Source organism: Condylura cristata, unplaced genomic scaffold, assembly GCF_000260355.1.
Source record: "Condylura cristata isolate star-nosed mole 26May11 unplaced genomic scaffold, ConCri1.0 scaffold00024, whole genome shotgun sequence".
NCBI lineage: Eukaryota > Metazoa > Chordata > Mammalia > Eulipotyphla > Talpidae > Condylura > Condylura cristata.
This window is the reverse complement of record NW_004567125.1, coordinates 8,813,044-8,828,799: the sequence shown is the minus strand read 5'-3', so window position 1 is coordinate 8,828,799 and position 15,756 is coordinate 8,813,044. Positions and strand designations below refer to the sequence as shown.

General features: G+C 50.3%; 1 protein-coding gene across 1 annotated transcript in view; it reads right to left on the bottom strand.

The window, feature by feature from the left end:
- Nucleotides 1-15,719, bottom strand: part of CADM3 (cell adhesion molecule 3) — a 29,717-nt gene extending 13,998 nt beyond the window's left edge. The window contains exon 1 of the mRNA XM_004688363.2: nt 15,490-15,719. Coding sequence (XP_004688420.1) covers nt 15,490-15,571 — 82 coding nt within the window. The 5' untranslated portion in view covers nt 15,572-15,719. The remainder of the gene's footprint in view (nt 1-15,489) is intronic.
- Between the last annotated feature and the right edge of the window lie 37 nt (nt 15,720-15,756).

The window sequence follows — 15,756 nt, the reverse complement described above, 5'->3', positions numbered from 1 at the left end:
AAGAAGAGAAGGAAGCCGGAGAGGGGGAGGGGACTAAGAAGGAGGGGTTGGGGGAGGGGTCAGAGACCAGCTGGGGGAGCTTCTGCGCCCCAACCCACTGACCTCTGTGGAGGAACCTCCCCTCCCCACTGTTCTCACATCTTTCAGGACATGTGAGCTATTTTGCTCTCAAACTGGAGAAAGCTAATATCCAAATGGGGAGGAGAGGAAAACAGAAAGGGAAAAGCTGTAATAGGCAGAGAGATGGGGGCAGGGACAGGGAGAAGGATGGAGTGGAGGAGAGGCAAGAAGGCAGCGGACCAGCGGAGAGGGCTGAGGAGAGCCCCGGGGGACCCCTAATCCGGGAGTGCCTGAGTGCCGCCTGGGGGGCCAACCCCTCCCTGCTGCCCTCTCTGAACAAGGACAAGGACCCAAGGACTGAGGCCGCCTCAAGTGGTGAGTGTTTCCTTCCCGCAGGGTGCTGGGTGTTTGGATGGGCTGTGTTTGTGAAGGCCCGGTGTGCTAAAGCTTGCCTGGTGGAGGAACGAGACCAGCCCCCCCCCCCCGGGGGTGCTGCTCCACCCACAGGGTGACTACCCAGTGCTCTAGCAGGCTTCCCCCCATGAACAGAACAGCCATGGATCCTGACATGTGGTGTTCAGCTCACCCAGCGAGTTTTCAGCCATGAATTCATTTACTGCTCAGACCGCCTGTGAGACATCCAACCAGAGAAAACTGCTTGTCAGAGGCGAGTTCGAAAGGCCCAGGTCTTACCTGAGGCCCAGCGACAGCCCTTCTCAGGACACGCGGCTCTCTGAAGGCCCGGTGGCCTTCTGGCCGCTCCTGTTTCCCACCTATCTCAGCGCATCTCAGCCCCTTGAACAGCAAGTTACTAGTTGAGTTCCCAGGCACCTTCTCTAAACCTTGAGCTGGTTAGGGGCGTGGCTCACTTCACTCAGTATCTCCACTCAGTGGGCTCTGGAGTTTTAGCTGGTGCAGTCTGCTCTTAACCCTGCAGCGACCCCTCAGCTCACAGCCTGATGTGGTCTTCTCTCCCCCCACCCCAGGCTGTACTGTCTCCCAGCTCCGCCTGGGCGCCCTTCTCCTTGTTTATAGTCGTCTCATCACCACCCCCCCTCTTCTGCATTTGTTGGCATTTTTTTTTTCCTGCAGAACATGAATAAGTTGAAATGGTGATGTAGGTCATTCAGTCCTAACTGAATGATTCAGATGAGGAGCCAGATAACTAAATAATCACAGGTACATGGCATGGGGTGTGCTTGATACAGTGTCTGAGGTTGCAGGAAACTCACTCTGCTCTACAGTGTTTTATGAAACTGATTAAGAGGGAGCTAGATTTCCTTTTTCTTTCTTTCCCTCTCTCTCTCTCTCTCTTTTTTTTTTTGGTCTCTCCTGGGTGTGACATCTCTCCCTCTAATTCTGAAAAGTACTTAAGATCTCATGTCTCCTCTTGAGAACTATCTGTTAATATGTCTGAAGGTTTTCTTGCTGTTTTTACAAAATTGTACGCCCGTAATGATAAATCCTGAATGGCCATTCCCCTGGGAGCAGATGAGTGATTATAATGCTATCAATAGAAACACAGCTAAGTACCGAAATGATAACCTGGCTTGTGAAAGCCCTGTGCCTTCTGTGGATTTAGACAGTGCCAGCCATTTATGACATCAGCATATATTCCCTCCATGGATTTAGACTGCAACGGAAAATGTAGTGTCTGAAAGGGTGGCATGGACTTTGAAGTGGAAGTGGTGAGAATTCTGCGCAGGCAGGGCCTCAGAGGAAATATGAACACTGAGACCACAGTGCTGTCAGCGAGGGAGGCCATGCTGTTCAGGCAGAAAAGCAGATAAAGAGCACCAGGCATGTGGGCTTATTGTCCCTGCTTGGAAATCTTCACCAACTTCCCGTGTCACACCCAGATTTGTTAGCCTGGGCTTCAAGGTCCTGAACATTCAGAGGCCAGTATCCTTCGCGGCTATGTCTTTTCTTTAATTCACTGCCCGTATCCCATATCCCGTATCCGTCTAAGATGCTACTTGAAATTCTGCAGTTTTTACTTTCCTGCATATATATTTCCTTTTCCTTCAACAACTTGATACGCCCCACCCATCCTTAAAGCTCACATTTTGGCCACCTCTTTCAAGAAGCCCTCTTCCGTTGTCCCAGGTAGAAATCATTTCTCATTTCTTTGAGTTACAATGCTTTATCTGCTTTTCTTAAATTATGCATCACTTTTTACTTTACTGCGAGTTTGGCATCCCTTCTAAGTTATAGAGATTCTGAGAGTAGGGCTGATATCTGATTCACCTTTGTATCCTGCATTGGCCCAAATACAGCATAATGCACATAGAAGGTTTTTAATAAAGATTTATTTAATGCATGAATCAAACATGCTGAGCATCTTCTATTGTGAGAACTCAGCTCAACATCTGTCAGTGAAGAAAGAGCAAACCACGCAAGCTAGGAAGAAGCAGACCAAGGCAGAGATGGACCATCCAGGCAGGAGCTCCAGAAGTCTACAATGTGGGGGCAATCCGGATTTATCGATCACCTTCTGTGTGTCAAGATCCATGTTAGGTCCTCTATTCATTATTCCAGAGCAGCCATGTGCATAGCTATCGTTACCATGATTGTACATCATTATACGTTATACATATGTTAAGCATGAGTTAGCTATGATTCAGAGACTAACTCAGACTCAGAGAAGTTATGCAGAAAGTGTTGGGACGGACAGCCTCCAAATGCACACCCCTCTGACTACTAAGTCCAGCTTATTGGATGTCTTCACTGTTCTGTTTCTGTCTGTAGAAGCTCACAGTATGTGTTTGTGGGGGTGGGGGCTGTGGAGGTGGGAAGCCTACATTGCTGGCCAGGGGTGGCTCACCTGTTTATAGCACCCACCTGCAATATGATAAAAACAACAGTGTAGCAAGTTGGAAGTGGGTGTTTGTGGTGGTGGTATGACTTGTACCCACTAAATTACATTTTTTTAAAAAGATTTATTTATTTATACATACAGAACTGGGGTATAGGCCAGAGGTGCAGGGCGGTGAGAGGATTCATCAGAGACAGAGTGGGGAGCAGAACAGGCAGATCCATGAAGTACACTGCTGAGGGGAGTAGCGGGCGCGTCAGGAGAGGTCTGCCGCGCCATGTGGATCACCTCTGGGGCAGGCGGGAATTGAACTCATGCTAAAGAAGCTTTAGCTTCTTAATGCTGTGTTTGAACCCACTGCACCATCAGGGAGGGACCTAAATTACATTTTTTATTGGATTTCTTAATGTGCTTCATCTTTGGGGTCTATTTCACGTACCCCTAAGAGCCTTCAATGTAGGACTCTACAAGACTGCAGCAGAGTACAGTTCGTACCTATGGAACCCTCCCATTTTTGCCATATACTAGCACTTGGGCTACAAATAAAGGTCATCTCATTTGCCCTCCACTGTCTGGAGGTTTTCTTAAGTCTTGGTTTATCTGCCCCAGGGCTTCAGTATCTTTGGGATTCCCAGCATTCTAAAAGAAAAAGTAACCCTAGTATCCATGATTTCCTGATTGAACACACAGATCAAGAGTAACAAGACTCACTGTTTTCTGCTCACAGCATAGGACCACACACATAGTAAGAACTCAATAGGTGTTAATCGAATAAATGATTGACTCAAATGAATAAAAGCATACTATGCCCGCAACTTAAGTGACTTCAGTAGGGACATCGATGAGAAGGCCTGGCAAATCCCTATTGCTATTATATCTTCCCGGCCCTGTCTGCTTGGGAAACTACAGTGTGTGGGCCATAAGGCCATGAGCATGGTCACAAGGGCATTTTGAGGATGGCAGAATGAGGGGACAGCTCTCCTGCATGTCCATGGCTGGCCTGGAGTTTAGAGCCCCACTTCTCTGGCTGCAAAGAAACTGGCACTTGAGTAGGAGTTGATGATGATGGTGATTGTGATGATGATGATTCAGCATTTCTCTAGCTCCGCGGTTAAAAATACTCTTTATCTATTCCTCACGACCGCCATGGTAGGTGGGTGGGAGTGTGATCTCCAAGGGAAAACTCTGGGGGCTGTGGCCCAAAACACTGAGGCACCCACTTTTCAGCATGGTGCCCACTTGCTCCCCCAACCCCATGCCAGGCCCCAGACCAGACAGCCTCACCCTGACTCTCTCCTGCCTTGGGTGGGTTCTTGTGTCTGTTGGGCCAGTTGCAGAAGTGAATGGCTGTAGCAACTTCAGAATTAGAACTCAACCTCAGCCTTCTCTTCATTCCCAGGCCCCCTTTTCCTTTAGCAGTGAGCATGTGAGATTGCATATGGAGGAGAGTGGACCCATCCCACCTGAGTCCCGACTTGGGCAATAACTCCAAGAATTTAGGGGAGTCCCTTTGCTTTTAGGTGATGGGAATCAAGCTACTTCTCCACATAGTTTTCCAGCCTGAGACTTTCAGAGACCAAGTGTCAAAACACTCTCTCTCTTCCTGCCCTCCATACCTTGCCAACTATATCTGGCCCCTGGGTTCCCAACACTGTAATAGCCCAGCACTAAGTAAGTGTGAGCTCGTGTGAGCTCATACTTTCTTAGTGGGGGCTCTCTGACCTCCCTCCCAGGGTTGCCTGCCTGTTCACATGAGCTCATCTGTCCCTGCAGCTCCTCAAGGTCTCCTGGCTCAGATGACTTGCTCCAGGACCCGAGGGCTCAGTCACGCTTTGCAGCCTCCTCCCTGGTCACTTCCTGGTGGCCTTCTCTCTGACTAGGTCCCCTCCACCCTCTGGCTAGTCTGCTGAGCCTTCACCCCTTCCCCCCTCCCTCTGTAGGTCTGCTACTGTCTGGCTTTTCTTGTTTACCTATGTTCCCTCTGCTTCCAGCAGCCTCTTGGGCCCCAAGACACCACTTTCTCCCAGGAGGCCCACAGAGTCTAAGTGAAAACAGGCAGGAAGCAGGACAGGGAGCCGAATCTTCACTGCCAGGGGCTCCTCACTTGCCCTTGGTAGAGCTTGGCCACTAGGCCCAGGATTTACAGAGCTAAGGGTTCACATTCTCAGATGAGGCAAGACATTGAGGCTTGGAAGGGCCTGGGGTGGCTCAAACAGGTTGGCGACTGCACACAGGCAGACACCTCTGGTTCCATCGTAAGCAGGTTGTTGGGAATGAAGGCTTTTGTTTCCTGGGCTTGGAATGGAGCGTGACTGAGCTTTTGCAGGCTGAATGAGGAGGCTAGCTTGCCTGTGGTGGGTGTGAGGGAGGGGTTAAAACAAAAAGCTGATCATGGTTTAACCCTTTCTGCACTGGGGGGAAAAAACCCAAACGTTACAAAAACAAAACAAAACAAAAGCATCAAACTTTAAGTTGTCCTGAATGACTATATTTTGTGTGTTTTTACCCAGAGCCTACAATCCTTTTTTCACAGACCCCTGTGACATTGGTAGTTATTACTCAGATCTTTTTGATTCTGTCAGACACAGGGCCGATGATGTCATTTCTGATCTCCTGTTACCAAAGTTCAAAAATACCTCTTTCTCTTTCTGTTAAACCTCTTCCTTCCCCCAATATTCCCTCGCTGTGGTTCTTAGACAGACTTTGGGGGTTGACAAGAATACTTCCCAGCATCTAGTACAAACTTCTCACTTGAAAGATGTAGACTCAAGGCTCAGAGAGGTTTAGGGAACTGAATGTGGTCACACAGGCAGGTAGCAGGAGCTGTGTCACAGCCCCACAGGGTACTCACTAACAGCTCTAATTCAGAAGGTAAGTTGCTTTTAGGGTGATTTCACGTCCAGCGCCCCTCCTGCTGCTGTCCCTGTGAGGCTGCAATGTGGATGGAGCTAGGACCACGGGCAGGCTAGGGCTTGGCATGAGATGAGGAGCAATTCTGTGAACAGACTGTCCCTGAAGATGCTAATCTGGGATCACTGGCAGATTCCAGCTCCCACCAAAGAGGGGCCACAGGGCAGATGCCACTTCCATGCCCTTAGGATTAGGAGGAGTTCTGAGGGGAGGTTGTGGGTGCTGGCATCTGTGTGGTGGGGAGCTGGAAGGCCAGCCTGATTGTGAAGGGAGAGTGAGCGTGTCCTATTCTTAAGCAAGAGAGAGAGAGAGAGAGAAATCTGGAGGCAGAAGTGGGCTTCTGGTAGGCTGGGGGGCCTTGAGAGTTAGTTAAGATTCCAGGGAGCAGAGACTGGGAAGTGGGTGGCAGGGAAGGAGGTGGGACAGCTGTTGCTTTGATTTGCTGTTGAGTCAGTGTTCTCGGAGCATCGGCACTGGGAGGGAGCCCGAGGCCGGCCCCCAACAAAAACAAGTCTCTCTGTAGCCAATACTGCCTTGTAGCAGTGCCCACCGCGACTGGGGACAGAAAGGAAGGGGTTCTGATCTCAAAAGAGCTGTAGGGCCAGGCTGTGTGCTCTGGACAAGCGTCCAGTGTTCTGTACGGAGAGTCTGGAGGAAGGGAGCCCGGGCAAAGCCACAGCTCGTGCGCATTTGGGGGAGCTGGTTGTGTGCAGGGTCCTGGCTCTCACCCCTCGTCTCTCGGGTCAGCCCTCACCCGTGAAACCGCTCCTGCTGACACCAGCTCTGAACCAGGTCCGGAGTGACCTTTCACCTCACTTCCTTCCCGCCAGCTCACAGACTCAAAAACCAGGACAGCTGTGACTGGGGCCTGCACTGTAATGCAGCAGAGTCAGGAGGCCTGACTGACCTGTAGCTGTCCCCTGTAACCAGTGCAGGGGCGTGCCATCCTTTCCTTGAATATTTCTTGCTGCTTTCGGGTGTATATGGAGGCATTGGAGGAGGGGGGATTCCTCATCTTAGGAGGAGCTTGGGACAAGGAAACCTGATGGTGAGCATGGAGGAAAGGGCTCAATGGAGCGCACTGGAGGTAGGTCTTGCTCTGGAAAACAGGGCTGGGAGTGGGCAGGAAAGCCCAGGGACAGGCCCGTGTTGGGGGAGGAGGGCAGAAGAGGGACTAGATTCCCTGAGGACAAGCACTCCTGACCCACAGGGACCGTTTGAGTGAAGGATGAATCCCCTTTCTCAGCAGGCACTCTCCTTCCTGTTTCACTTTACCTCTCAAGCTAATGGCTTGGTGTGATAGGATAACAATGCGGCAAGAAAGTTTAATTTGTTAGAAGTCAGGCATGAAACATCGCTGGCTGCTGGGTCTGACTTTACTGACTTGTTTTCATTGTCTCTCCCCCCCCCCCCACACACACCCAGGACAGTAGCCAGAGTGTGGGTGACACTTTGGGGCAGCAGGCAGGAGCATGACAGGCAGAAATGAGCTTTTCTCCTCACACCCACACTGCTTGAGGGGCCCCCTCCCCTATTCCTAATGGAGATATGTCTTCTTCCTTCACTTTCCTCACTTTAAAAAGTGTATTTTTTTTTAAATGTATTTTTTTTTTTTAGGAGAGAGAGTCACATAGTTCAATTAGCATTACTTGGTGCTTCTCTGGGAATTTAACTCTTCTGTGAAAGAGCCACACCCTTCTACGCCTGCAGACCTCTGAGTCCCCCAGATGGCAAGTAGCGCTCTTCTGACGCCAGACACCCCTTCCCCTGCCTTCGCTGTCTGGCCCCCCCAGACATGCCCACACCATTTCTGGCTTTCCAAGGGGTGTATATATTCCAAGCTGGTCGTCCCATTCTCCCCAATGTGTCTCTCTCCACACATACATGAAACTCTACAATTTTTACTATTTATGTCTGATTTCACTCCCCCCCCCCCGACATAAACACAGTTTTTCTCATGGCCCAGATGCAGAGCCCTTTCCACAAACCCATTATTCATCAGAACCTCTTATTTCCGGGAAACCATATGGCTTAAGCTCAGAGAACCTTCCCAAAGCAGAAGTCAGGTTCTTGCTTCTGCTCCGGCTCCCCAGGAAAGGGCCCGAGTGCTTGCCTCCCCAGGGCTCAGGCCAGATCCATCTGTCACTGACGTTGGACTGCAGGGCTTGGAAACCAGAAGAGAGCTGGCACTGAGCAGCAGTTGAGGATAAATGTTAGTATGTGAGGCCCCGGACTCCGATGGTGCTTTTTATATTCGTTTAAGATTACAGGGTAGAAATTAGAGGAGGAAACATGTATGTGTTTGGGAAGATTCTGTCCTGAAGAACTAAATGAAGAACTGTAAGGATGGTTGTGTACAGTTGTCCTACTGTCTTTTCTGTGTTTGCTGGAGGACAAATGAGTAGGAGCAGATGGTGAACCTGGCCCTTCTTTTTATAATAATGAAAGATCTTGGCCCCAGGCTCTCAAAGACTGGCCTAGGCTCTGCTGGGCCCCTGTTACTCATCATTGGTGTACTTATTGGAGTCTCCATGGGTCTCCAAGATGTATCAGGTATTTAAGTCAGAGACTCAATAAACCAGTTCACCTTCTGGAGCTTATTACCCCATCTGAATCCTTGACTAGAATTCTAAATTCAGAATCAGAAGCAAAGAGCCAGGACATAGAAGAAGGGGAAAAATGCATGAAGCAAAGATCTGTACATTCCAAGTGAAATCATGTATTGGGAGCATTGTTTCTCCACTCTACCTTACTTATTTCTGGAATTATATGAAGGAGGGGTAGAGGCAATTAATGTTTAGCTTAGAAACGAATGGCTGAGATAGCAGCCTTCATTTCTTTTTCTATTTTCCCTGAGGCAAGGTGATGATGCATCTGACCTTCCTGACCCTGAACTGGGAGTAAATGAGCCAAAGGTGCTTATAATTAGCAATCAATACGCAGTGAGTGAAGGTCTAGCTTTGGTAGGGAAAAATTAATCCTTAGAAGACACAATATTTTAGTTCTTTATATTATTTAGCTGTCCTAACATTCTTCTAAAGATATCTGAGAGAAAGATGGAGAGAGAAGAGAGGGTTAAAAAATCCCAGAGGTAAAAGCTCAGATAGAAAAATTATATACATACTGGAAAAAAAATGTTTAGCGTCCTTTCTGAAGCATGTCTGCTCTTCATGAGAACAGGCGCTCAGGGAGATGTGTAGATGGGATGGGAGAACACTCCAGCTGTTACTGTAACCCTAATTCTGTCTTCCTGAAGGCTCACTCATGGAGATAAATCACTCCCATTACCTGTCCTTGAGGAGGGAAGTTTCTCCTTGTATCAAATGAGAAAATGGGGGAAGGGTCCTAGAAATTCATCCCCAAATCCTGCCTCCCCAACTGGATTGTGCTGCAGGTCATTCAAAGTGAACTATGATACAGAAATTGACATGGGGAAATCAGCATCTAGGGAAAGAGAGGCTTGTGTAGTTTTGATGTGATGGGAGGAGCAAGCTATGTAGTCTCAGACTGGCAGGGGCTGAGCATTCTCTCGGCTTCTTGCCGCACTTGACATCATCAGCTTATTGGCAGAATACCGCAACAACTAGCTGAGTCCAGTTTAAAGATGCATCTCCTGAGATTTCACCAAGGGCTTGGACTCTGGGATTGGGATGGTTATACTTAAGGCCATTTATGTTGGTTGTGGAGATGGGGGATATGCATTAGGATTATGGTACTTGTTTTCTATATCCCACATATTTGAATTCCTCTATTAGTTATTTTGATAACCTGTCACTAGAAATTGTATCTGCACTTAATGTAAAAGTTGAGGGATGGGGAATAAATACCCGGACATGCCAGTCAGGAGTGGCCATCAGGCTCAGTGTGGTATTCAAGGGAGCAGGCTCATAAGCTGGACAGGACTCACTTTGTATTTCGTATTTGTAGTGACTATGTGGTGACAATATATGAGCAATACTGTCCTGATCTAAAACATAACACTTTGTCACTGTTGTTAATCTGTGAGCCCATATATAGCAAAACATTCAGTTCTTTTGAGGCCATTTGAGGTCACTTGAGGCCCTAGTATCCTGGGCATTTCAAATAGCACTTCTCTTCATTCTCAGAAGTACCTATACTCTCTTCTGTCCCCTTCCTAGAGTTGATTAGATGCTGTTAGTACTCTCTAAATCTGTATTTCATTATTTTTTGCCTTGTTTCCTAGTGGGACAGGTCAGAGATTATAACCAAGACCATGTGTCTGCTAGCGGTGGAAGGGAGGGAGACTTCAACTCTATTCTGAGTCTGCACTGTGGAGAGTAAAGAGATTATAAAGCTAGTGTGAGAGCAGGACCACGGAGAGCAACAAGAAGAGCCTGGAGTGTCACCATCAGGGGCCAGCACCATGGAGAGCTCAAAGCACAGGTAGTGGTTCCACAAACAAGAGAGCTGGGAGCCTGGACCAGGCAGCCATTCTTCAATCACACGGAGGGGGAAGCCCTTGGGGATTCTCTTGGGATCACACTCCACCCACCACTTGTTCTGAAAGGCCTCCTGAAGGGCTTTGTTTGAACCTGTCAATTATACACCCAAGAAGTGAGGACCATCACCAGACTGGAGTCAACATAAACCTCAGTAATTATGACAATTACCTGAGTATTAGTGTTTGGAGGAGTTTTGATGTGGTACAACCAATTGCAAATAAATTATGATTGCCTTCTCATGAGGGAAACAGTGCCAAGAGTCTGTGTCCACTTAGAAATATTAGAGCTTCAGGAAGTCCGAATATGCAGTGCCATCAGATAAAGAATGAGATATATCCAGGTCAGAGTGTTCAAAGGCACCCCAAACTGCTGCGTGCAGAGTCCACATCCTTGGAAAAGAGGAGTAGATCATGCCTCTTAAGGAGGGTACTTTCTCCAGGACTTAGAGTGCTCTGTGCTAGCTGGGACATTTGCTCGCTTTCTTCGGGCTTAGGGAAATTGGGGGAAGGGACAAAGAGATCTCTTGTCAGCACCTGTTGCTTCTGAGAAGAACATGTAGCTTCACTGAGTCAGATTTGGAAAACAACTTCACAGTTTAAGACCCTGGAGAGCTTGATTCTCAGTGCCGGATCTCCTTGTGGTAACTGGATTGACTGTCTTTTCATTTGGGTTATAGGATCCGGAACATCAACTGGTTTTGACCTTGTAAAAACCATCATTACTGTGGTCCTGGAAGAGGTGGGTTTTTGTCCACAAAGACTTGTTCTTCTCCACTTAAAAATCAGATGGAGTATTTATTGTTAATGTGACTGGGTTCTTACAGACTAGAATCTTTTTCTAATGGTGCTTTTGCTGATGGTTTGTTTCTCTCTTACAAGCATCCCTGTAGGGATTGATTGCTATTCTCAGAGTCTCTGGGTGGAACTCTAGGACAGGACTTCATCCTGAAAACAAAATGTTCCAGTATATGGGTCTATATTCAAAGGTTAGACAAGAAATATTAAATTTTAACATGAGAAGTGAAAGGAGAAGGTATAATTAACAAAATACCCTGGGGGAATTTTTCATTCAGTATTATTAAGAAGTTGGTCTGGTCCACATCTTGTTTTCATTAACAATTTGGGACCTAGATTACTATCCTTAGGTAGAATTCCACTCTGGAGAGTGGGTGACAAAATGAGATTGTTGCTCTAGCATGAAGTTCTGCTGGAGTAGGAAACAACGGAGACTGAGACTTGTCTTGGCCCCAGGGGGATTATTTCTCTGGTGGTAAATATAAAAACTTTTTCCTAACATGTGACTTAAAGACAAGCAGCTTTTAATCCTTTACTAATGCTGTCTGAACTTCCAGACAGTAGTAATAGCAAAGACTACCAGAATCAAATCTAATTTGTAGAAAACTGGCACAGTAGTCCACTGTTTCAAAGTGACCAGAACACCAGAAAGATGGCATCCATGGAATTTAATGGCTGCAGAACTATGAGTCACTCCTCAAGTGAATCTCTCCAACAAGGCAATCATGAAATTAGATTTGGACCTCCTTTCCTGCTTGGTTGCAAGAGGAGAGAGAAAGGAAGAGAGAGAGAGTGGGAGAGAGGATATGAATGAGAATGAAAATGCCTATTTACTGTCAGTACAGGGGGAAGAGAATTTCAAACTGTAGATAGCGGAACCTCCGGTTTATAGAAAAGCTAAGAAGGATGAAAGTTTACAGGTCTTTTCTGTTTCAAATGATAATCTCATCTGATATGTTTTATTTGTTTGATAAGGCAAATCCAGCTGCCCTAGAAGAAACTACTGAAGCCAGCAGCACTGCCAACCCTTGGGGCAGCTCAGGGTGAGCTCGTGGGCATCACTACTGGTTAGGCCCACCCTGGCCCCATGTCAGACACACTGGTTATTCATGAGATTAACTAAACTCTGCTATTTCAGCATCTCTCTGATGGGCTCATTTTTTCTTTCCAGAAGATGCACAGTCTGAAGGAAGAGCATATCCTTCCCCAGGGTTACAGCTGCAGCCAGAAAGAGAACAGGAACTGAGACAGAACAGAACAGTTACTGCTGTAACTAGAAGCAGAAACTGGATGGAGTGGGTCTGCCAGGCAGATCCGTGGGCAGCTCTAGAGATGCCTGCTGGGCTCGCCGGCACATTGGGCAGGAGCTCTAGCCTGGGCACCTGGCCAGGGGGTGCAGGATGGATGGCAGTGGACAGAAGGTCACTGGCCAAGGAAAGATATTCATGGTGGGGCAGTGCAGTGCAGGCTTCAGTACTGAGCCTGGTGTAAAGCAGAGGGAGGCTCTTCACCATCTGTCTCTACACTAGTTCACCTCGCAGGAAGGAGCTCTGGCAGGAAGGAGCTTGAGAAGGAGAATCCAAGGAAGGCTTGGCTCCATGGTGGATGTCGAGCTGCCCGCAGAGAGAATACCACAGCACACATTAAGTTCATAGGCCTCATCCCTCAAACTGCAACTCACAGCTGCTGCAGTTGCCGATACTAAGTGGAGAATCGTAAGAAAGAAGGGACTGGATGCCCAAACCATTCCTGAGCTAACTAGCCAAGTGCTCATGGTCAGGTTCAGAGGTCACTATTCACTATTTTCCAGGTTTTCAATCCTGTTTTGCCGCATGAGGCTTAAACAATTCATGCTACGGACCCCAGTGGCTCACGTAGGTTGCTTCCCTTATTCTAAGTGGACACAGCCACTCTCTACATACCTTTGACCACTCCAACATCAGTGTACTAGGCCATTCCATCCTTAAGCTTCCACACCACACCTCTCCTGGTTTTGCTCAAACATTACCAGGTAAGGTACCTCCGTGCTCAGGGGTCCCTGGCCAACTCAGGGGGATGGCACACTTTCTGTGTGCTGCTGGTCAGAATGGCCCTCGTGAGCACTAACCTGTGCACCCACCTCCTGCTCCAAGCACTGAAACTAAGAGCAGAATTAGTGTAGATAGAAGATCTAGGGGTGTGTTTGGGTTTCCTGTACACCGTGCATCCTGAAGACACTGAACACCAGACAGACCTACCATCTGGGCAGGTAATGCCCTACAGGGAAATCAACATTGGACGGGACTCTTCCTCGGCAAAGGCCTGTCTCCCCATCTAGACTTCTTAACCTCTCCTCTAGAAATTCTCTACTGGAAATTAGTGCCTCCCAGTCTTTGCCTCCAGATGCTCTGAGATGTTCATAGTAACAGGAGAACAGAGACTTTCTTTTTCTCTGAGCCTGAACCTGACTAGGGGCTGGCCCCAGGTTGAGGCCTAAGAAAGATTAGTACAGCTGGGGAGGAAAGTCTTGGCGAGTATATAGATTTGTTCTGATCTCCAGTGTTTCCATCCTGGAGTGGAAGACCTCACCGCACTCTGGGGCAACTTACTTCCTTTAAGCTCCCACACTGATCCTCAGGCCCCAGTGCTGAACAGGTGTGGCCCAGGTCACACAGGTCTCTGTCTAAGGCTGCCAGCAGGATGGGAAGGCAGTGCTGTAGCGCTGAGCCCAGGCCTGGGAGAGGGTCATCACTGAGATGGCAGGACCGAGCCGGTCTCCTGGCACCTTGCTTGTCCCTCCCTACCCCCAGGATGCCCTCCTGCCTGGGTGAGCTGGGTGAGCTGGGTCACCAATGCAGGAGCCTGGGGAAGGGGGCTCTCCCCAGGGAGGGGAGGGGAGGGGACGGTTGCAACTCTGCTGCGAAGATAAGGCAGAAGCTCCCACTGGGGGTGCTGATAGGTGGAGGGAGGAAGGAGTCCTCAGGCAGTTTTAGGAAGGGGACCCCCAAAGTGCCCATACTAGGGAAGCTCCTCATCACGGTGGAGGTGGGCGGGGGGAGGTCAGGCGAGATGAAGCAGTTACTCCTCTAGTGCCCTGGCCCTCCGCCTGTTTCTTCAGACGAAATTCTCTACATCATCCTCCTCAGTTCCAACCCCTCCCGTCGCGCCACCGCCCCGCCCTGTGCCCATCCCTGCTGGCCGCGGGTCCACCACCCAGGAGCGGCCTCCCCTTTCTCCTCCCCTGCGGCTCTCTCTGTTTTTCCTTGGCATCTGGCCGGGCATGGCCATCACCCTCCCCCTCACACTCCCCACATCCCTTTGCTCCACTGAAGGCCCACCCCCCTCTTTCAGGGTGGGGGGAGACAGGAGGATGAATTCCTTCAGTCCCTTCTCAGTCTGCCTTCCCTCCCCTGGGACTGAGGCTCTGAGCTGTGGCTCCCCTCCAGGTCTCCCCATAAACTGCCCCTGCCACCCCATTAGCCATCACAGCTTGTAAGAAAGCGGAGGTGCCCCCACAGCGCTGACCTACATAGCCCTGCCCGGGCGGGAGGGACTCTTCCCCAAGCCCCCCACCCCGGCCCCGCCTCCTCCTCTCCCCACAGCTCTACAATTACGAACGGAGGAAGGTTTGAGTTCCAGCCTGGGACCAAGGGGTTAGGCATGCTACCCCACCCCACATTTGGGAAAATCACTGCTTAGCCCCGGAAAGAGGTGGCTTTTCTAGGCGTCCTCCTCCCCAAATATCTTGCTCCTTCCTTTTGACCAGCCTTCCCACTGCCCCCTCCTCCGCTCGGCTCCAGTCTGGGTTTTCTTCCCCAGCTTCTGCCACCGCCATCCCGGGGCTCCTCCGCCCGGTGTTGTTGTTTTGCTCCTAGGAGAGCCCCCCCTCCCCGCCCTACCCACGCCCCCCTCTACAGCCTCACCCAGGCCCCCTTCTGCCCACTCTGGGCTCCACTGTGGGTGGGGGCGGGCGGGGCGCATAAATGTTTGCATACAGCAGTTTGGGGGGTTGCACCGACTCCCCAACCCCTCCAGACATACATACACAAACACCCGACACACGCCCTGACTGAAACAGCGATACATCTCACTCCGCCCCCAACACACACCACACCGACACAGACACACACACACACACACACACACAGATACTGACACACAAACGCCGAGCCAGACACCGACACAGACGCGCACGGACACCGACAGCCAGACCCGGTGGCTCATAACAGACCCAACCCGGGCAAACGCAGACACTCGACGGGGCCCAAGGGGTGCGTGCCCGGCACCTCGCGACCCACAGAGACGCCCCACGATCAACAGAGACGCCTATGCTTGGAGACAGACACCCGGGCACCAGCAGGGCTGGCTACTTTCACCCGGTTCCAAACAAAGCGCTCCCCGCCCGCCGCCACCGCTCACGCCCCCCTCCCGCCGCCCCCTCCTCTCCGACGCCCCCACCCCCACTCACCGTCCTGGGAGAGGGTGGCCCCTCCGGGCGCCCAACGGCTGGCGAGGAGCAGGAGCAGGGGCAGGGCGCAGGGGGCCCCCATCGCGCGTCCCGGCCGGCTCCCTGCAGCGCACGGCGAGCTTGCTCCCCCAGGGGCTGAGCTGCGGCGGGAGCGACGAAGCCGCCGACCGAAAGGGCGCCCCGAGCCGCTAGGGAGCCCGGGGCCGAGGCGGGGACCGGGAGGGAGCCGGCGCTGCTGCAGTCGCGCGGATTAAATAGGGCGCTCGG